The 17,073-nt window shown below is 34.2% G+C and overlaps 1 protein-coding gene across 1 annotated transcript; it reads left to right on the top strand.

Moving 5' to 3' along the window:
• Nucleotides 1-1,307: 1,307 nt before the first annotated feature.
• LOC140880423 (AMSH-like ubiquitin thioesterase 1) lies at nt 1,308-13,520 on the top strand. The gene is made up of 14 exons (XM_073284849.1): nt 1,308-1,596; nt 2,966-3,030; nt 3,140-3,215; nt 3,352-3,546; nt 3,730-3,818; nt 4,406-4,508; nt 4,588-4,634; nt 4,832-5,174; nt 5,390-5,479; nt 5,606-5,668; nt 5,759-5,833; nt 12,850-12,912; nt 13,010-13,062; nt 13,150-13,520. The coding sequence occupies exons 1-14, from the start codon at nt 1,477-1,479 to the stop codon at nt 13,319-13,321; spliced, it is 1,554 nt and encodes a 517-aa protein (XP_073140950.1). The 5' UTR covers nt 1,308-1,476; the 3' UTR covers nt 13,322-13,520.
• Nucleotides 13,521-17,073: the final 3,553 nt, after the last annotated feature.

Below are 17,073 nucleotides of genomic sequence, written 5' to 3'. Positions count from 1 at the left end.
ACTCAAAATGTAGATATCAATTTTCAAGTTAATTTTAATTTTATCAGAGATTAATCATCGATTTTTCGAAGGTTAATGGACCTCAAAATTCATTTTCCAACATATGCAACTTTGTAATGGTTTGGTGCAGAAAAAGCATTTGTAAAGTTTATTAGGAGGTTCGATTAGACGATAGATAAATCTTAAGTCAAAGTGGGTTTGTAGTTTGCACAAAGAGTTGTACTAATCAAAGTTTTCTAATAGTCCTTTCGGAAACAGAAGAAGAGAGATATAGAAGGATTCGACATTCGAACTTCTATTAACAAATTTGTGTATATTTACTTTGTCTCGTTAACTTATTGCTACTGTTTTTGGATGGATTAATGAAGTATTTTATCTGTTATATAAAATACCAAAATGTTTGATAAAATATTTTGACCAAACTGTTTTTATTATTTCAATTTGTAATATTTTTAAATGATTTCTAAAATGAGTAATAAGTTTTAAATGGGTTATTTTGAGTGACTTCTGCTTGGTTTGAAAAACAAACTTTATATAATATATCGATGTTCGGTTCATCGTTGAACATTTCAAAAACGAACTATTGCAGTTTTAAATATATTTTTAAAGCGTTTATTCATCTCTTATAAACACATATTCGATTTTAACAAATAAATCGGTGCAAGAAAAATTTTTCACTATATCTCCAATTTTTAAGCTACATAAACAAGCCCTGATGCCAAATTATCAATTTCCGCCAAGCAAGGTTTTTTTCGATCAAAATCAAATCAAAATTACCAAACATTCAAAAAAAAAAAAAATAAGACTACAATTTGAATATATATCGAACTAAAATCACAAGAAGGCAATCATAACAAACTAAAAAAACATTTTTTTCCCCTTTGCTAATTGCTATACATCAATGTTTTTCATAAGCTCATAATATTTGTCAAAGTATACATTGTCTTTAACCCTGTTTGACCTCACCCATAAAAATTATAGATATGAGTCGGTGATCTTTTTCACAAATATAAATCCTTGAAATCGTCTAAAGAAAAACCTCCTTGTATTTAATTTACATGTTTCAAAATCTAATAGGTGAAAATAATAAAAGTATAAAACCCAAATGCACATTGTAATACTACCGACTGGTTTGACTTTTTGTTTTCAATATTTTTTTAATATTTTGAAAACTAATTTTTTTTTCTCTTTCGGAAAACTAGTTGATATATAACAAATGATTGTCAAAATCCTGGAAAAAAATAATTATGATTTGAAAATTAGTAATACTTTTTAAAAAAGATAATAAATACATATTAATATTAATGAAACAAAAATGAGAAATTTGAATGAATGAATGCTGAATGAGGAACCTTCTCTGATTGATCAGCTGCGCCAGAGCCAGAAGTCGCCGCCAAAGGCTGGTCGGCCGACGAGTCTCGAAGAAGGAGATAGACTTCAAAAGAGAGGCAAGGAGGCGTTCATTCGTAGAATCTGATGGCTCGATCTTCTCACGACGGGAGTATAAACATATCGGCGACTACGAAGAAAATCGCCGTAGATAACCGAATTTCCATCCGCTTCTACTTTCGCATAGCCGATAACATTCTAAAGCAGGTATACTGATTACTGATTTTATCCGGAACCAATTTGTGAATTGAAGAGGCTTGTTGCCACTTGTTTCTTGATATTGACAATTATTTATTTCTCGTTGAAGAATTCGAATCAAATTTTGTTTAGTTTTTGGTTTTTCATTGTCTCTTGCGGAAGAGTGATTTTTTGTTTTTAATGATAAATTAGGGTTTTTTAACCAAGTGAAACCATGATTAAATATGCTGACAAAGTTTGTGTGTAAGAATAGTGATGGATGTAAGAACTCTAAAAGATTTGAAGCTGTTGAATTAGAACTAGACACGCTTGTGTTCAAATTTTATTGGGATTCTCGTGATTAGGAATTGCATCCACTCAATTTCATGGATTAGAATGCATGTTAGAATGTTGTAATTCTTGTTTTGCGTGACACTACCCTAGTTGGTAACAAGTAGGAAAAGTCACATATAAATCTTCCTACTATTTTGCGAATACACCACCATTGAACTGGGTGAGAAGTGAGATAGGTTGTTTTTAGCTTAAATAATTGAAAGAATGGGTGTGCCTTAGCTGAAATTTGCCGGTAACTGTCACCAAGATCGAATTTCAAGGGGACATTGAACTGAGGGCTGCTTTTGTGACTAAATTGAGCAGAGATTGAGGTCTGCTTATAAGGCTTATCTCCAAACATACCAAATTTCAGGTAGCTATTTTTCCCCGGATGATGTCTATGAGCATAAAGATGTATGTCTTAAATATTTATTTAGCTAAAATATAGAAGGTGAATTTATTGCACCGCTCCTTGGGTGATTGGAAGTGCACTCCATGACAAATATTTTAAGATATACGGATACTGATAATGCATGCATTGAGGTTCTTGTACATTATTTGTTGCTGGGATACTTTTTCGGGACCATCAGACACGGTGTTCTTTGGTTTCCCTTGAAACAGTTATTTGCTTATTGTATATGAGAGGCCATTGTACTGGAATATGCTTGGATTCATCTAGAGACTAGATTACAGTGAAAATACATGAAAACCTAAAGTTTGGTTTTGGAAGAGGTTTCTCTCTTCTGTGGTGAAGTATTTTATTCTCATTTCTCTATGACTCGATTTTATTTCAATCAGTTTTTGGATACTGTTATTTGATTTTACTATTTTACTCTACTGTCTTTCTCTTATTTAATTTTGAACTCTAATTATTTGACTTGTTAATTTAACGCTATCGTATTGACTTTTAGCACGGCAAATTCATTTCTCTTACTTGTGGATGATTTGGTCACTTTTTCTCTAAATATTATTATTTTTCATATCTAATCCTCTTCACTGTCCTTCTCTTTTCCATATTTTTGTTGTTTTCAACTTTTCTCAGTTAAATTCTTATTTCATTCTGTAGGCCGACATCTTTCGTGAAGAAAAGAATGTTGTAGATTTGTATGTTATGCTTCTTCGATTCTCAAGGTAAGAAAGGATACATTGAGATTCAACATGTATTTTACACAACCCTTTTCAGTTTTCACCAAAGACAGAAGGTGGTTCGAATGAATGTTGTTTCTCGTCTTTTGTTTAGTTTGGTTTCTGAGACGATACCTTGTCATAAAGACTATAGAACATCTGCACATGGAAATAAAGTTTATCTCAAACGGGTAACAGTTGCTATCCATTGTTTTTTTTATATTAATTGAAATTGCTGCCGCTTCTCTGTTGCGTTTTTTCAGGTTAAATTTCTAGTCTGCATTGATTCCTGAATTTTTCTTTAATATGCATTCCATGATTCCACAGAGACTGATAGCTGCATTGACTGAGCTTGAAAAACTAAAGCCAGCTGTTCAAATAAAGATTAAGGAGTTGCACGAAAAACAAATTAGTCAGAAAAATGATGGCCGATATTTTCGGCAAAATGAAACTTGGGAATCTTCAGTTCAAATACCTTATTTGAAGCAGCAAAACTGGAGTGATTATAATAATACAAAGAAGGTACTTCAGTCCCCATCTTGTTGATTTGTAATGTCTGCTGTCATTTGGATGCCCATTCGATTTTAAATTAGCTTAGAGTCTGAAAGTTTTTTTTCAAGTTAAATTAAATGCTGAATTGAAGGTGTCAGCTTTATATTGTTTCCCATGAGCTACGTGTTTACCAAATTATTTTGTGTTTGATAGAGTCTAGAGCCTGCTGCTGTCGAACTTGGATATCAAGGATCGAAGGTTCATTTGCTTGCAAAACCGGTAGAAGATCATCTCAGTAAAATGTAAGCAGTTTTAAGTTAACTCTGTCGATCTTCTCAGCAGCAGAAAACATTTAGTTTTAAAAGCTTAATTTCTTCTTGCAGAAGTAGGCACTGGTTTGTAAAATTACGTATTGTATGCATAATTACATTTTATTGTGGCTGGAAATCCTGGTCATTCCCTCAACTAAAAGCCACATTTCCCATTGTAGAATGTGATCCTAAATATGGAATTCTTTAATTTCTGTTCCTTTTGAAAATCACTAATTGGAAACTGAAGCAATTTGTGAAACTTGTTTTTGCTTTTACCGTGTAAAATGTTGATTTTGGTCTCACTTTCTTCGAAAAGTATTTGAAAGGATTTAAAAATGATCATTTCTGACAGATTCCTGGAGGCAATAAAGATTAGTCTAACATTACAATCTACAACATTGTACATACTGGTTTGAATCAATTGGATCCATTCAAGGATCAACTGATTTGTGAATGTTTATGGCATACATATGAATACAGTTTTATATCATGATACTAGCACTCTCTCTAGACATTCTATTTTTCCCCTAAAAATTGACCTAAACTTAAAACTAATGTTTTCATGCTTTTTTGGGCAGATCAATCAGTATTCCCCGCCCAAAGGAGGAAACTCTAATTAGACATTCTATTTTGGGCCCCAATGGGCTTCGTGGACAATGGCAACCTCCTTCTATTCATAAGGTGGCCCTGACAATTCGTTGATGAATATGCATCATGAAAGCAATTTTTTTTAGATACATATAATTTTCATTTTTTGCAGGTTCAATATCCTAGAAATGATGACTTTACTCCAATTGAGGTTCCAAGGTTAACTAATGTATCTGAACCAAAATTTTAGATTTTTTTGCCTCTTGATTTTATTGTTTCATAAGTTTTAGGGAACACTCTTCGTAATGTACATATATATCTTGGTTTTTGAGAACTTTTAATAGCTTTAGTAATATGCTGCATGTTTATGATTTGTTGATGGACATGGTGATTTAACATGTTTGGGATCCTTGTAGGGACAATAGCACTCAACTTTCTATCAAAGATGGAACTATGACAGGAATTGATGGTGGAAGTTCAGAACAAGAAAGAATTGTTTTGGAACCTGTAGTTCAGCCTAAAAACGACAGTCAACCAATAAAGAATCAAGAATTTGATTCATTAATCTCTTTTGAACCTCTTGAAGTCGCACCGCAAACAGAAATTATTAGACAACCTTCGCCACCTCCTGTTCTAGTAGATGTACAGGATCTTATCCCCACCTCACCTCCAGATACTGAGACTATGACCGAATGTGGGCAGGAGAATTCTTCCAGCGTCTCTTTTATTCGCTCTGAAGATCCTCTGCAGTTGCACATTGTAAGGTGTCAGCGTATTGTTTTTCGATCTGAATGTTCTGTGTTTTTTTAAAAAAATCTGAAATCAAGTGCTATCGAATAGTTCTTCAATTTGAATGTTCCATTTTCGACGTGAACTTGATTTCTCTGCAAAAATATCTAATGTTTGTATTAAGCTTCCACAGTAAAGAAACTTAGAAAAGTATAGATACTCATTGTTGCTTATTCTTTCATCAGTCAACCCAAATGATGGACAGTTTTATGAAGCTGGCCAAGTCCAACACAGATAAAAACTTAGAAACATGCGGGATTCTTGCAGGTTCGCTTGTAAGTACATACCAAACCATTTAAATATTCTATTTTAATGTTTAACAATCACTGAAGCCATAATTTCAGATTTATAGCATTATTTACTGGATGCATTCTTTTGAACACACCTGTTTTTTTTCACAGAGAAACAGAAAATTCTACATCACAGCTCTAATTATTCCAAAGCAAGAATCAACATCAGACTCGGTAAGCCAGAGTTTGCCTCTTACATATGAACAAACACCTGACAAAAAGTTCACAGCGTCTGAATTTCATTTTAATCATTTGGTCAAGCAGTGCCAAGCCACAAATGAGGAAGAAATATTTGAAGTGCAGGACAAACAAAGTCTTTTTCCACTCGGATGGATTCATGTACGTATAATTTTGGCCTTTGGGAGGTGTGCTTGTTTGGATTATTATCCTTATATAGAATATAATATCTTTTCCTAAAAAAAAGAAAATGTTTCTACTGTCTTTGTTTTTGCTGTAAGCAAAAATGTCAATATATTGTTTTTCAAGGTCCGACTACTCAGTGATGGCTTCTTGATATTGTCTAACAAACGCTTCAATGCTATTTCCTGATTATATTTATCCTTTCAGTATGGTGTCACCATGCGTGTCCATTTATAGACATTTCTATTGCTATATGAGTTCGTAGAATTAGGTTTTCTTGTTCTTATGTTTCTCTCTTTGATCTTCGCTGGGTGGTTATAACAGTGATTATGAACTCCTTTATATCATGAATGACACTCATGCCATCATGCGGTTATTTTATCTTGCCACCAAGTCATATCAACTCCGCCATCACTGTTCTGGAGCAATCAAAAACTCACAATTGGGGCCTTATAACATTCTCAATCATATGCTTTAGACATATCACATCGAAGAATGACACTTGTTTTTTATGAGCACAAAAATAGTTAAATTATACTCAATTTACTTAAAAAATTTATCCGTAGAGAAACTCTCTGCCATGAAAGAGCTTTACTGTATGTCCATTATAAAATATGTAATTTTAAAAAATATTTTATAGCAGAGACTTATATTCATTTTCATATGATTATTTTGAGGGAGCCAGAAAGTGTTCACTCTTCACTTGCAGTAATCGAGCACGATACTTGGACACTACTGTTTACGATCTCTTAAGTGAATATCAGGCTTATTTATTATCTGAAGTGCTGATTAAGACCGTTCAGTTATTGACATGGAATCCTATATTAATTTGGAATAGAGATGCGGATTTTTTTTTAATGAAATCATATTTCAAATGGGAATAAAATTCGAGATGCTCCGGATTATAATCTATAGGAAATCAAGGTTTCCTTATCTGGCAGGTTCTTGTTAAATTTGAATTTTGCCCCCTAATCTATAAGAAAGTCAGATTCTATTCTATGTACTATCTCTTGTCTATGTTGTTTATCTCCAGTGTTTCTCTGATTCCTCCCGTTTGGAAAGTCAGCAGCTCAGATAGCCCCTTATATTTGCTCTTTGAACGAAATATCCCTTATTACTGACCTCTTGACTTCTACATACATTGGAATTTTTATTATAAGTAGTTTGAGATGGGTTCCGGAATGATCTGCTCTGATTATTGAGCTGCCGACGAAAATTTCACACTTCCTTGACTACTCTTTATAGTCTACTCAGTTCGTTCAACACCTTTTGGCCCTTAAAGTTTGTCACGAGGTTTGTATTCATTAGTATCCTTTTCTTCCACCTTCCGATATTGGTTCTGCCTTTTATTGCTCCTTTTTAAGGGATTGGTTTTTTAACTCTCAAATATATTAAGTGGGTGCCATCTGATGCAAGAAAACTAAAGAAATTTTACTCTCAAATCCCATTCAGAGACACTGAAATTTAAACTATGGATGGTTTTGGTAAATAAACCAAGAAGCTTTGGTGCCGTTTGGTTGGAATGAAGTTGTAGAAAAATATAGCAGACATGACAAGGAGAAAGTATTCTCTTTATTTCTCTTATACGTTAAAGTCATGGATTGGTACACTTTATATAGATAAAAAACAAATCCACTAAATATGAAAATATCCTATCATTCCAATAATATAGGATCCTAGTTCTGAATAAACCCTATCAAATCCTAACCACTCGACACTCCCCCTCAAGTCGGTGCGAAAATATCAATCATTCCCAACTTGCTCACTTGTTCTTCAAAGGTTTGTTTGGATATGCCCTTGGTTAGGATATCTGCCACTTGTAATACGCTTGGAACAAATGGAATACAGATTACTCCATTTTCAAGTTTCTCTTTTATGAAATGCTTGTCAATTTCGATATGCTTAGTCCTCTCATGAAGAACTGGATTGTGAACAATGCTAATGGCTGCTTTGTTGTCACAGTACAACTTGATGGGAAAGTTCAGAGTTATTTTCAGATCCTCCATGACGCGTTTAAGCCACAATACTTCACACACTCCTTGTGCTATGGACCTGAATTCTGCCTCCGCACTACTTCTTGCAACTACTCCTTGTTTTTTGCTTTTCCAAGTTACCAAGTTGCCCCACACAAATGTACAATAACCAGAGGTTGATCTTCGATCAGTGACTGATCCTGCCCAATCAGCATCTGTATACAATTCAACTTCTCGTTTCTCATTTTTTTCAAAGAGCAGCCCCTTCCCTGGAGTTCCTTTTAGATATCTCAGAATTCTATATACAGCTTCAAGGTGTTCTGCACACGGTGAGTGCATAAATTGGCTCACCACACTTACTGGGAAGGCAATTTCAGGACGTGTGTGAGACAGGTAAATCAATCTTCCAACCAATCTTTGATATCTTCCTTTATCTACGGCAGCACCATTGTTGATATCTCCTAGCTTCGCATTGGATTCTATAGGAGTATCTGATGGTTTGCATCCACACATCCCCGTGTCTTTCAAGAGATCCAAAATATATTTTCTCTGGGACACCGTGATTCCTCTTTTGGATCTTGCAACCTCCATTCCAAGGAAATACTTCAACTGTCCCAAGTCCTTCATTTCAAACTCTCTGGCCAAGTTTTTCTTCAACTTGTGCGTTTCTTCTATATCATCACCTGTCAATATTATATCATCAACATAGACAATTAATACTGAAATCATTCCACTATTTGACCTTTTTGTGAAGAGAGTATGATCAGATTGTCCTTGATAGTAGTCTTGGCTTCTCACAAACTTTGTAAACCTTTCAAACTCTCTGGGAGACTGTTTTAGTCCATAGAGTGACTTCTTTAGCCTGCACACCTTTGGTCTAAATTGATCAGTAAATCCAGGTGGTGGTTCCATGTACACTTCCTCGTCTAGATCACCATTTACAAAGGCGTTCTTCACATCTAACTGATTTAATGGCCAATCTAGATTAGCAGCGGCAGAGAGAATAACTCGAATTGTATTGAGTTTGGCCACTGGAGAGAAAATCTCTGTGTAGTCAACTCCATATGTTTGGGTGAAGCCTTTGGCAACCAACCGTGCTTTATACCGTTCCAAAGATCCACGAGATTTGTATTTTGGGGAAAAAACCCACTTGCAGCACCCTACAACAGATTTCCCACTCGGTAGATCAGCTTTCTCCCTGGTCGAGTTCATTTTCAGAGCTCTCATCTCCTCATAAATCACCTCTCTCCATTCCGGGATCTCTGGAGCTTCCTATACACCATTAGGAATACTAATGGCATCTAACTGAGAGACAAAAGAACAATAGGAGGACGATAGTTTTTTATAAGACACAAAGTTTGAGATTGGGTGTTTTGTGCATGACCGAGTACCTTTTCTCAAGGCAATGGGAAGATCAATGTTGGTTTCAGGAGTTGTTGAGACATCATTCTGAGTTTCATGATCAGGACCACGTGCTGACTCATGGCATTGTTCAGCGACACGGTCTTCCCCTTTCTTGGCACCCTTCTTCCTTGCGTAAACCAACCCTTTGAACTGTTTCTCACTTGTTTCCACTGTTGTGTCGGATTGATTAAAATTTGACATTTCATGGTTTCCTAGTTCTATATTAAAATCAGACTCAGCTAAGTGGCCATCTTCACTAACCCTGGACTCCCCCTGAAGATTAGGGGTGCAAAAGGATTTGCCTTCAATGAATGTTACATCCATGGAGATAAAAATTTTTTTTGTAACAGGGTCAAAGCACTTGTACCCCCGTTGGTTTGCTGGATAGCCGACAAAGATACACTTCCGTGCCCTTGGGTCCAGCTTCGAAATACTAGGATCAAAGTTATGAACAAATGCTAGACTACCAAGTAGTTTTAGAGGGATTTTAGTCAAAAGACGAGTATTGGGGAAGCTCTTTTGAAAAATACTCATGGGCGATTGAAAATTTAAGATTCTGGATGGTAGTCTATTTATTAAATAGGTGGCTGTCAAGACTGCCTCTCCCCAAAGATACTTAGGCACTTTAGTTTCGAAACTAATTGCTCGAGCAACTTCAAGGAGATGTTTGTTTTTCCGTTCAGCCACACCATTTTGTTGAGGGGTATGGGGACAAGAGCTTTGGTGAATGATTCCTTGCTCTTGAAAAAATTTTCCTAGTATACTATTAAAATATAATATTCCCGCCCATTATCACTTCGAAAGATTTTGATCCTAGTGTCAAATTGAGTCAGAATCATTTGAATTTTTTTTTTTAAATGTGACCCCTGCATCAGACTTATCTTTCAAGAGGAAAACCCAAGTCATACGTGAATGATCATCAATGAAAGACACAAACCACCTTTTATCAGTAATTGTTTTTACTTTGAATGGGCCCCAAACGTCACTGTGAATCATTGTAAAGGGTGTGGTTTTTTTATAAGGGTGAGACGAAAAAGTTGACCGATTATGTTTGGCTAACTCACAAAATTCACAATGCAAAGTAGTAATATTTTTATTGATAAACAACTTCGGAAACATATTTTTCAAATACAGAAAGTTCGGATGACCTAACCGACTATGCCATAATAAAATATCATCGACACTCGAGTAGGAAACAAAGTTGAGACACTTGTCAGGATCACGACTGCCAAGGAAGGACTGGGCAGCAAGGGAGTAAAGGCCACCATCCTGTCTAGCATTGCCAATCATCGTCCCCGAGGCCAAATCCTGAAATTCACAATGAGAAGACAAAAATATGACACGACACTTAAGATCAAAAGTGAGTTTGCTGATGGACAAAAGATTATAGGATAGAGGGGGAACGTGTAACACATTTGTCAGAGTCAAAGAAGGGGAAATAACAACAGTTCTCTTCCCTGCAACCGAGGCAAGGGAGCCATCAGCAATTTTAACTCGTTGGTTTCCTGCACAAGGGATATAGGAGGAGAACAATTGCGTGGATCTTGTCATATGATCTGTTGCTCCTGAATCCAGAATCCAGACACTGCTAGGGACTGAATTTGCAATGTTTGCACAAGAAGAAATACCTGTTTGGGCCAAGGAACACGAAGAATTGGATGTATCACGTCGAGAATCAAACAGTTGGAATAGTTGCTCTAATTGATCCTTTGTGAAAGGGAGGGAATCTGAGGAAGAAGAGGGCACTCCAGAATCTTCACTACCGACTTGAAGAGCACGACCACCGGTATTCGATCTGTTGCTGCCAAATTTTTTCTTAAGATGGGCTGGTTTCCCATGTATTTTCCAGCATGTTTCGATAGTGTGCCATGATTTTTTGCACTTCTCACAAAATGGCCTACCTGCAGCACCCATCTCTCGACTTACAAGGGCCGAACCTTCAGAATCCATGGTGGATTCAGTATGTTTTAGCATCACATGGCGGCGAGTTTCCTCACGGCGGACCTCGGAGAACACTTCCCGAAGGCTGGGCAGAGGTTTTCTCCCAAGTACACGGCCTCGAACCTCATCCAGATCCTTATTTAATCCAGCAAGGAGGACAAACATCCTTTGTCGGTCACATTTTGCCTTGTATCGCGTACAGTCCTTGCTACTTTCCCACTCATCTACATCGAGGAGGTCCAATTCCTGCCATAGAACTATTAACTCGTTGTAATAAGTTGTGACATCTTTGTTTCCTTGTTGCATCTGCCAAAAACGAGTATTTAGCTCGTACATTTGGGAGTAGTTTTCAGAATTTGAGCAAGTTTCTCGGACCGCTTCCCAAACCTCATGGGCTGTGGGTAAAAACATGAATGGTTTGCCGATTGCAGGCTCCATAGAGTTGATTAACCATGTCGTGACCAACGAATTCTCGGAACGCCACTGCTTATATTTTGGGTCAGTCGCGGCCGGGGCTTTTACTTCGCCGTTTAAAACCCTAGTTTGCCTTTCCCATCAATAACAAGACGGACTTATTGTGCCCACTCCAAGTGATTCTTCCCATTCAATTTGTGAATCGTTATTTGAGGGGAAGAATCTGATGGAGTGACAGGTGACTGGGTTACACCAGTGTCACTGCTGGAATCCGTGCCGACCATGGCTGCTTTAAAATTCATGGTTGATCCCTAGTGGCTTTGATACCATGTTAAGAAATTGACTTGGACCTAACTCACCTCAAAAGCTAGCTCAAGAGGTGAGGATTGCCCTTGTCTATATAAAGGACTCTTAAGTTATTTAGCCAACCGATGTGGGACACAGACTAAAACACCAACACACCCCTCTCACGCCCCGGAATGAAACGACTGGAGCGTGGAGATATTAACGGGTGACCAACTATGAGGCGTCCAACACATAACGGTGGAACCCGAACTCTGATACCATGTAGAAAAATATAGCAGACATGACAAGGAGAAAGTATTCTCTTTATTTCTCTTATATGTTAAAGTCATGGATTGGTACACTTTATATAGATAAAAAACAAATCCACTAAATATGGAAATATCCTATCATTCCAATAATATAGGATCCTAGTTCTGAATAAACCCTATCAAATCCTAACTACTCGACAGAAGTTGACAAACATGTGAAATTTAAGGATAATCTTGATAAGGAATGTCTGTATGTTTTCATCGCGGGATAATAGTGAATTGGATGAAGGCCGTGGATAATTTTGTCCTTGATAAGGAATGCCTGTATGTTTTCATCGCGGGATAATAGTGAATTGGATGAAGGCCGTTGATAATTTTGGGAAAAGGAAACCTGCTTCCTTTATCGGCGGCTTTCGAGGAAGTGATATGTGAGGAGAACTTGTGGCATATTATGTTGGAAGACAACTTTCTTGACCACGAGATTGCCATGTTTGAGTAATACTTTTCATTAGACGAGTTTTATTGTCTACAACAAAAGTATGGTGTCTGTATTGAACGCTTTCCATAGCATAGCCTGAGGGTCTAGGGACTGAAATATCTTGTCATTGTGTGTGTTGCCCATTCTTTTTATTGCTCGTGGCACCAAGCATGTGTCTTTCACAAACCACATTAAGTAATAGCATTTGACTAACTGCTTGATGTTATGCAGACACATCCTACACAATCTTGTTTCATGTCGTCAATTGATATTCACACGCACTACTCCTACCAGGTAAAATCATGTTTCATTTACCTCCTTATGTGTTGGTCTCTGCTTCTGTTTATCAGCTTTCCACTTGTTTTCAAACACATCTTTGTATATTTTACAGATAATGTTGCCCGAAGCTATTGCCATTGTCATGGCACCAAAAGACTATTCCAGGTTAGTTTTAACATTTTCATCGCGTACATGTCCTTTCTTCATCAAATGGAAAGTCGCAAAATTAACCGGAATTTCTTGTGCATTCAGAAACCATGGCATTTTCCGGTTAACATCAGGCGGAATGACAGTCATAAGGGAATGCCCAAGACGGGGGTTTCATTCCCACGATCCCCCTTCGGATGGTAGCTCTATATACAGACACTGTACCGATGTTTATATGGATTCCAATTTGAGATTTGATGTTATGGATCTACGTTGATACAGTTCGCAACTGGATTTATTAATTTGCGAATTTCATTCATTCATGATACGATTGAAAGCCATCTCATTGTATTGTTTTCGGACAGACATGGTTTCCGAGATGAAGATGAAGCTGTATTGTGTGAATTTGACTAATAAAGATGTAATTTTTTTTTGGTCATAATCTGTTATATTTTGTACCTTAGGGCACTGTTTGGCTCGAGTATAAATAGTTCATATATAACTTATCCTATCCAATCACTCGTTCTTTCCATCATATTATTTATCTATATATTAATTATTTATTTTAAATCAATCAAATTATTAATCATTTATCTTATGTCAATCAAATTATTAAATTTAAATTACTATATTACCCTTATAAATAATATTATTTATATTTTATTTATTTTTAAAAGGGCAAAATAGTAATTTATTATTCTTATATAAAATTTGATCAATCAAATCAACTATAATTTAATCAATCAAATCAATTATTTTATTAATTATTATTTTTTATTTATTTTTATTATATTTTCTTATTTATTCAAATATTATTTATCCTATCACACGAAGCAAACGGTACCTAGATGGTTCGACTTATTTAGCAAGTTATTCTGAACTAATTTTCAATATTGATTGTTTTGAATAAATTAAATATGATATCATTTGAAATCCATTTATTAAATAAATTCCCTCATAACGATTTGAAGCTACTGATTTCTAATCCATGATAACAATTTTGTTATTTGTTTTGGTAAATTTATTTGACAATAGATTTTAAATTCCTCAGCCAGTTATTTTTGAATTATCGTAATGGATTTTAAATTCATATGAAAATGAATTAATCAAATATTTTCTCATGTAGACACGTGTATATGTACAACACACACATTTACATGGTGGGTACACACACTAAAAAGATCTGAAATAGAAGAGGATACGGTGAAAGTAAATGGAAACTGTGGGCACTAGTGTAATGTAATCTCCAGAATTGTTCTTCTCTGCAACTTCAGTTACGTACGAAATTAGATCACAATCAAAAGTAACTCAACCACTTAGATCCATCCATCCACAATATTCTTACCAATCACCAATTGTATTGGGACTTTTAGGGACAGGTAACAAAATATTAAAATAATGGATCTCCTCGAAAATTATGAAAAAAATAATATTTCGAATATTGGTTCTCTCTCTCTCTTTTTAAAAAAATAATATAGGTCTTCTCTTAAATACCACTTTCTAAGTGTTTATATAAAAATTACTGAAAATTGTGTTTTGCAGTTTGTTATGTTTGCCATTCTACAATTTTAATCCGTTATATAGTTAATTTGTAATCTTAGTCCTATATTTTATTTTTTTTGGTAATTTAAGTCCAATTTTGGTTGAAAAAAGACAAATTAAAGTATTAAACACATCGGAATTCGATAATTTGACAACTAAAACTGCTTACGTAGACCCAAAAAAATATAAATAAAAATTGAGGATCTTCTTATATAGATAAATTTTTTTCCACCTATTTATTTTTATAAAATATATTAGATTCTCACTCTGAAAAAACAATTTATTAGGTTTTCACATCATTAAATACCATAAATTAAAAAAATTACCATAAATAAAATTTATTTTTGAAGCAATTATCTTCCAATATCGGAATCCCTGAAATTTATGGTCAAGAGAAAATCAAATATGTTTGTAAAATTTTTGTTGAGCTAAGACCTCTATGTTAAGATACACACATAAATATGTAACTTTTTAAATGTTTTAGCTAATGAATTCTCAATAAAGCTCATTTTTCCTTAGTTTTTGACACTCGTAATTTTTTAAAAAAACATCAAATTTTCATACAATTAATTTATACAACACAATTTAAGCATAACATAGAAAATTCACAATAAAAAAATCCATCATTCTATTTACTTTTATAAGTAGAATATACTAAATATATATTCTCCTTTAATATTTTTAGTGAAAAAATATTTTTTTAATCAAATATCTATATTTTTTTTTTGGTATAATTGTTTTTACATTTTCTAAGAATTGTGCTTCGATAAAATGATATTTTATAATGAAATTTTTTTCCCCACTATGCATACTTTTTTAGATAGAATATATTAAATATATATTATCGATAATTAATAATTGCACATTAACTATTTATTAGTGGCCCGGATATTGCACAATATTCATCAGTTCATATTTTTTTTAGCTAAATAATATGTAATATGATCATAAAAAAGAATTCATTTTATCGTGAGATTGTATTTTTTAAGTGATAACAATTTAAAAAATATATATTATTGTATTTTTTAAAAAATGAATTAATAAGAATTATTATTGTTAAATTGAGGATTTTTTTGTCATTTGATAAACTTATGAGACAAAAATTTAATTTTGAGAAGAATGTGCTAAAAAAATATAAGACGAGGACAAAAATGCTCAAACCTATTATAGGAGGGTGTAAGACTAAACGCTTATCGCTTTACCAAAAACTATAACTGATGATAATGGTACAATTCAAATGTTTTAAACCGCACAGCAGCTCAAGCGTCATGGCTCGATCGCTCGAACATAAGACCCTGACACTGATACTAATTGTAGGACCGAGCGTTTGCCGCTTCCAAAAACTGGTGGTAATGGTAAAACTCAAATCTTTTAAACCGCACAACAACCCAAGTGTCATGGTTGGATCGTTCTACCCAGCAGAAACAATTATTGTACTCCTACAAGAGGATATTAATTCATCGAAATTTTACAGAGTTATTTAATGCACTTTTCTATGTGGTCTGACTTCTTGTCATTTATGGTGGAAAGTCAATATTTTATATAATAAATAGGTGGAAATAGAATTTGATCCCTAAGAAAGATCTCCTAATTTGATTTTTTGCCACTTAAGTCTTAAGCAATCTAGACTCCAAATCATCAAATCTGGGAATTTGTGATTTTCCGTTCGAATTAAAACTCAAATTGCCAAAAAAAATTAAATATATCGTAGTAAGGGAATTCTTGCAAGAGCTTCTATTTATTCTGAAGTACTTTTTTCAGATATTATAAAAAAAATGAGTGAAAAGCAAAAGTAGAGAATGTTTGGAATAAAAGTTCAAATCTAATACAAGCTAAAATTTGCGTGTTTGAGAAAAATTTCTTCTAATTAAGCTTAATTTTTAATAAAATGATAATAATATTCTTGCCCTATGTAACACTTATTTCTTTAATTATCTGAATTTTGATACTCATACTTAACCTTTATTTATTTAATTATCATTAGAGAAAATTATTTTTTTTGTTATATATGTTTGTCACTTTGTGATTTCAATCCTCTATGTTTTCAGATTTTAGTTTTAGTTCGCTATCTTTATTTTTTTGGCGATTTAATACCTTTTTTCGATGTGGCGCTGATGTGGCACCAATTCAGTGTTGATGTGGAGTGACGTGTATAGTGCCACGTAAACATTTTCGAAAAAAAATGACTGAAATTGCAAAAAAAATTGGAACATGAAGGTCTAAAACTGAAATATGAAAATATAAAGGACCAAAAATATAAAGTGACAAACATACCGGACCAAAATTACAGTTTTCCCTTTATCATTGTATCTTGAATATTTTATATCAAATTTAATTTATCTTGTTATAGTATGAGTGCTTGAAAATTTACATAAGATTAATAATAATAAAAAAAATTTGTATCAATGTATAAAATACGTAAAAAAATTTTATGTAAATGAAAAATATAAAAAATCATGTATTTTTTTAAAAATAAATGTTTGATTG

The sequence above is a fragment of the Henckelia pumila genome, chromosome 2, assembly GCF_033568475.1.
Source record: "Henckelia pumila isolate YLH828 chromosome 2, ASM3356847v2, whole genome shotgun sequence".
NCBI lineage: Eukaryota > Viridiplantae > Streptophyta > Magnoliopsida > Lamiales > Gesneriaceae > Henckelia > Henckelia pumila.
The sequence above is the reverse complement of the archived record's forward strand: the minus strand, read 5'-3'. Positions and strand labels throughout refer to the sequence as shown.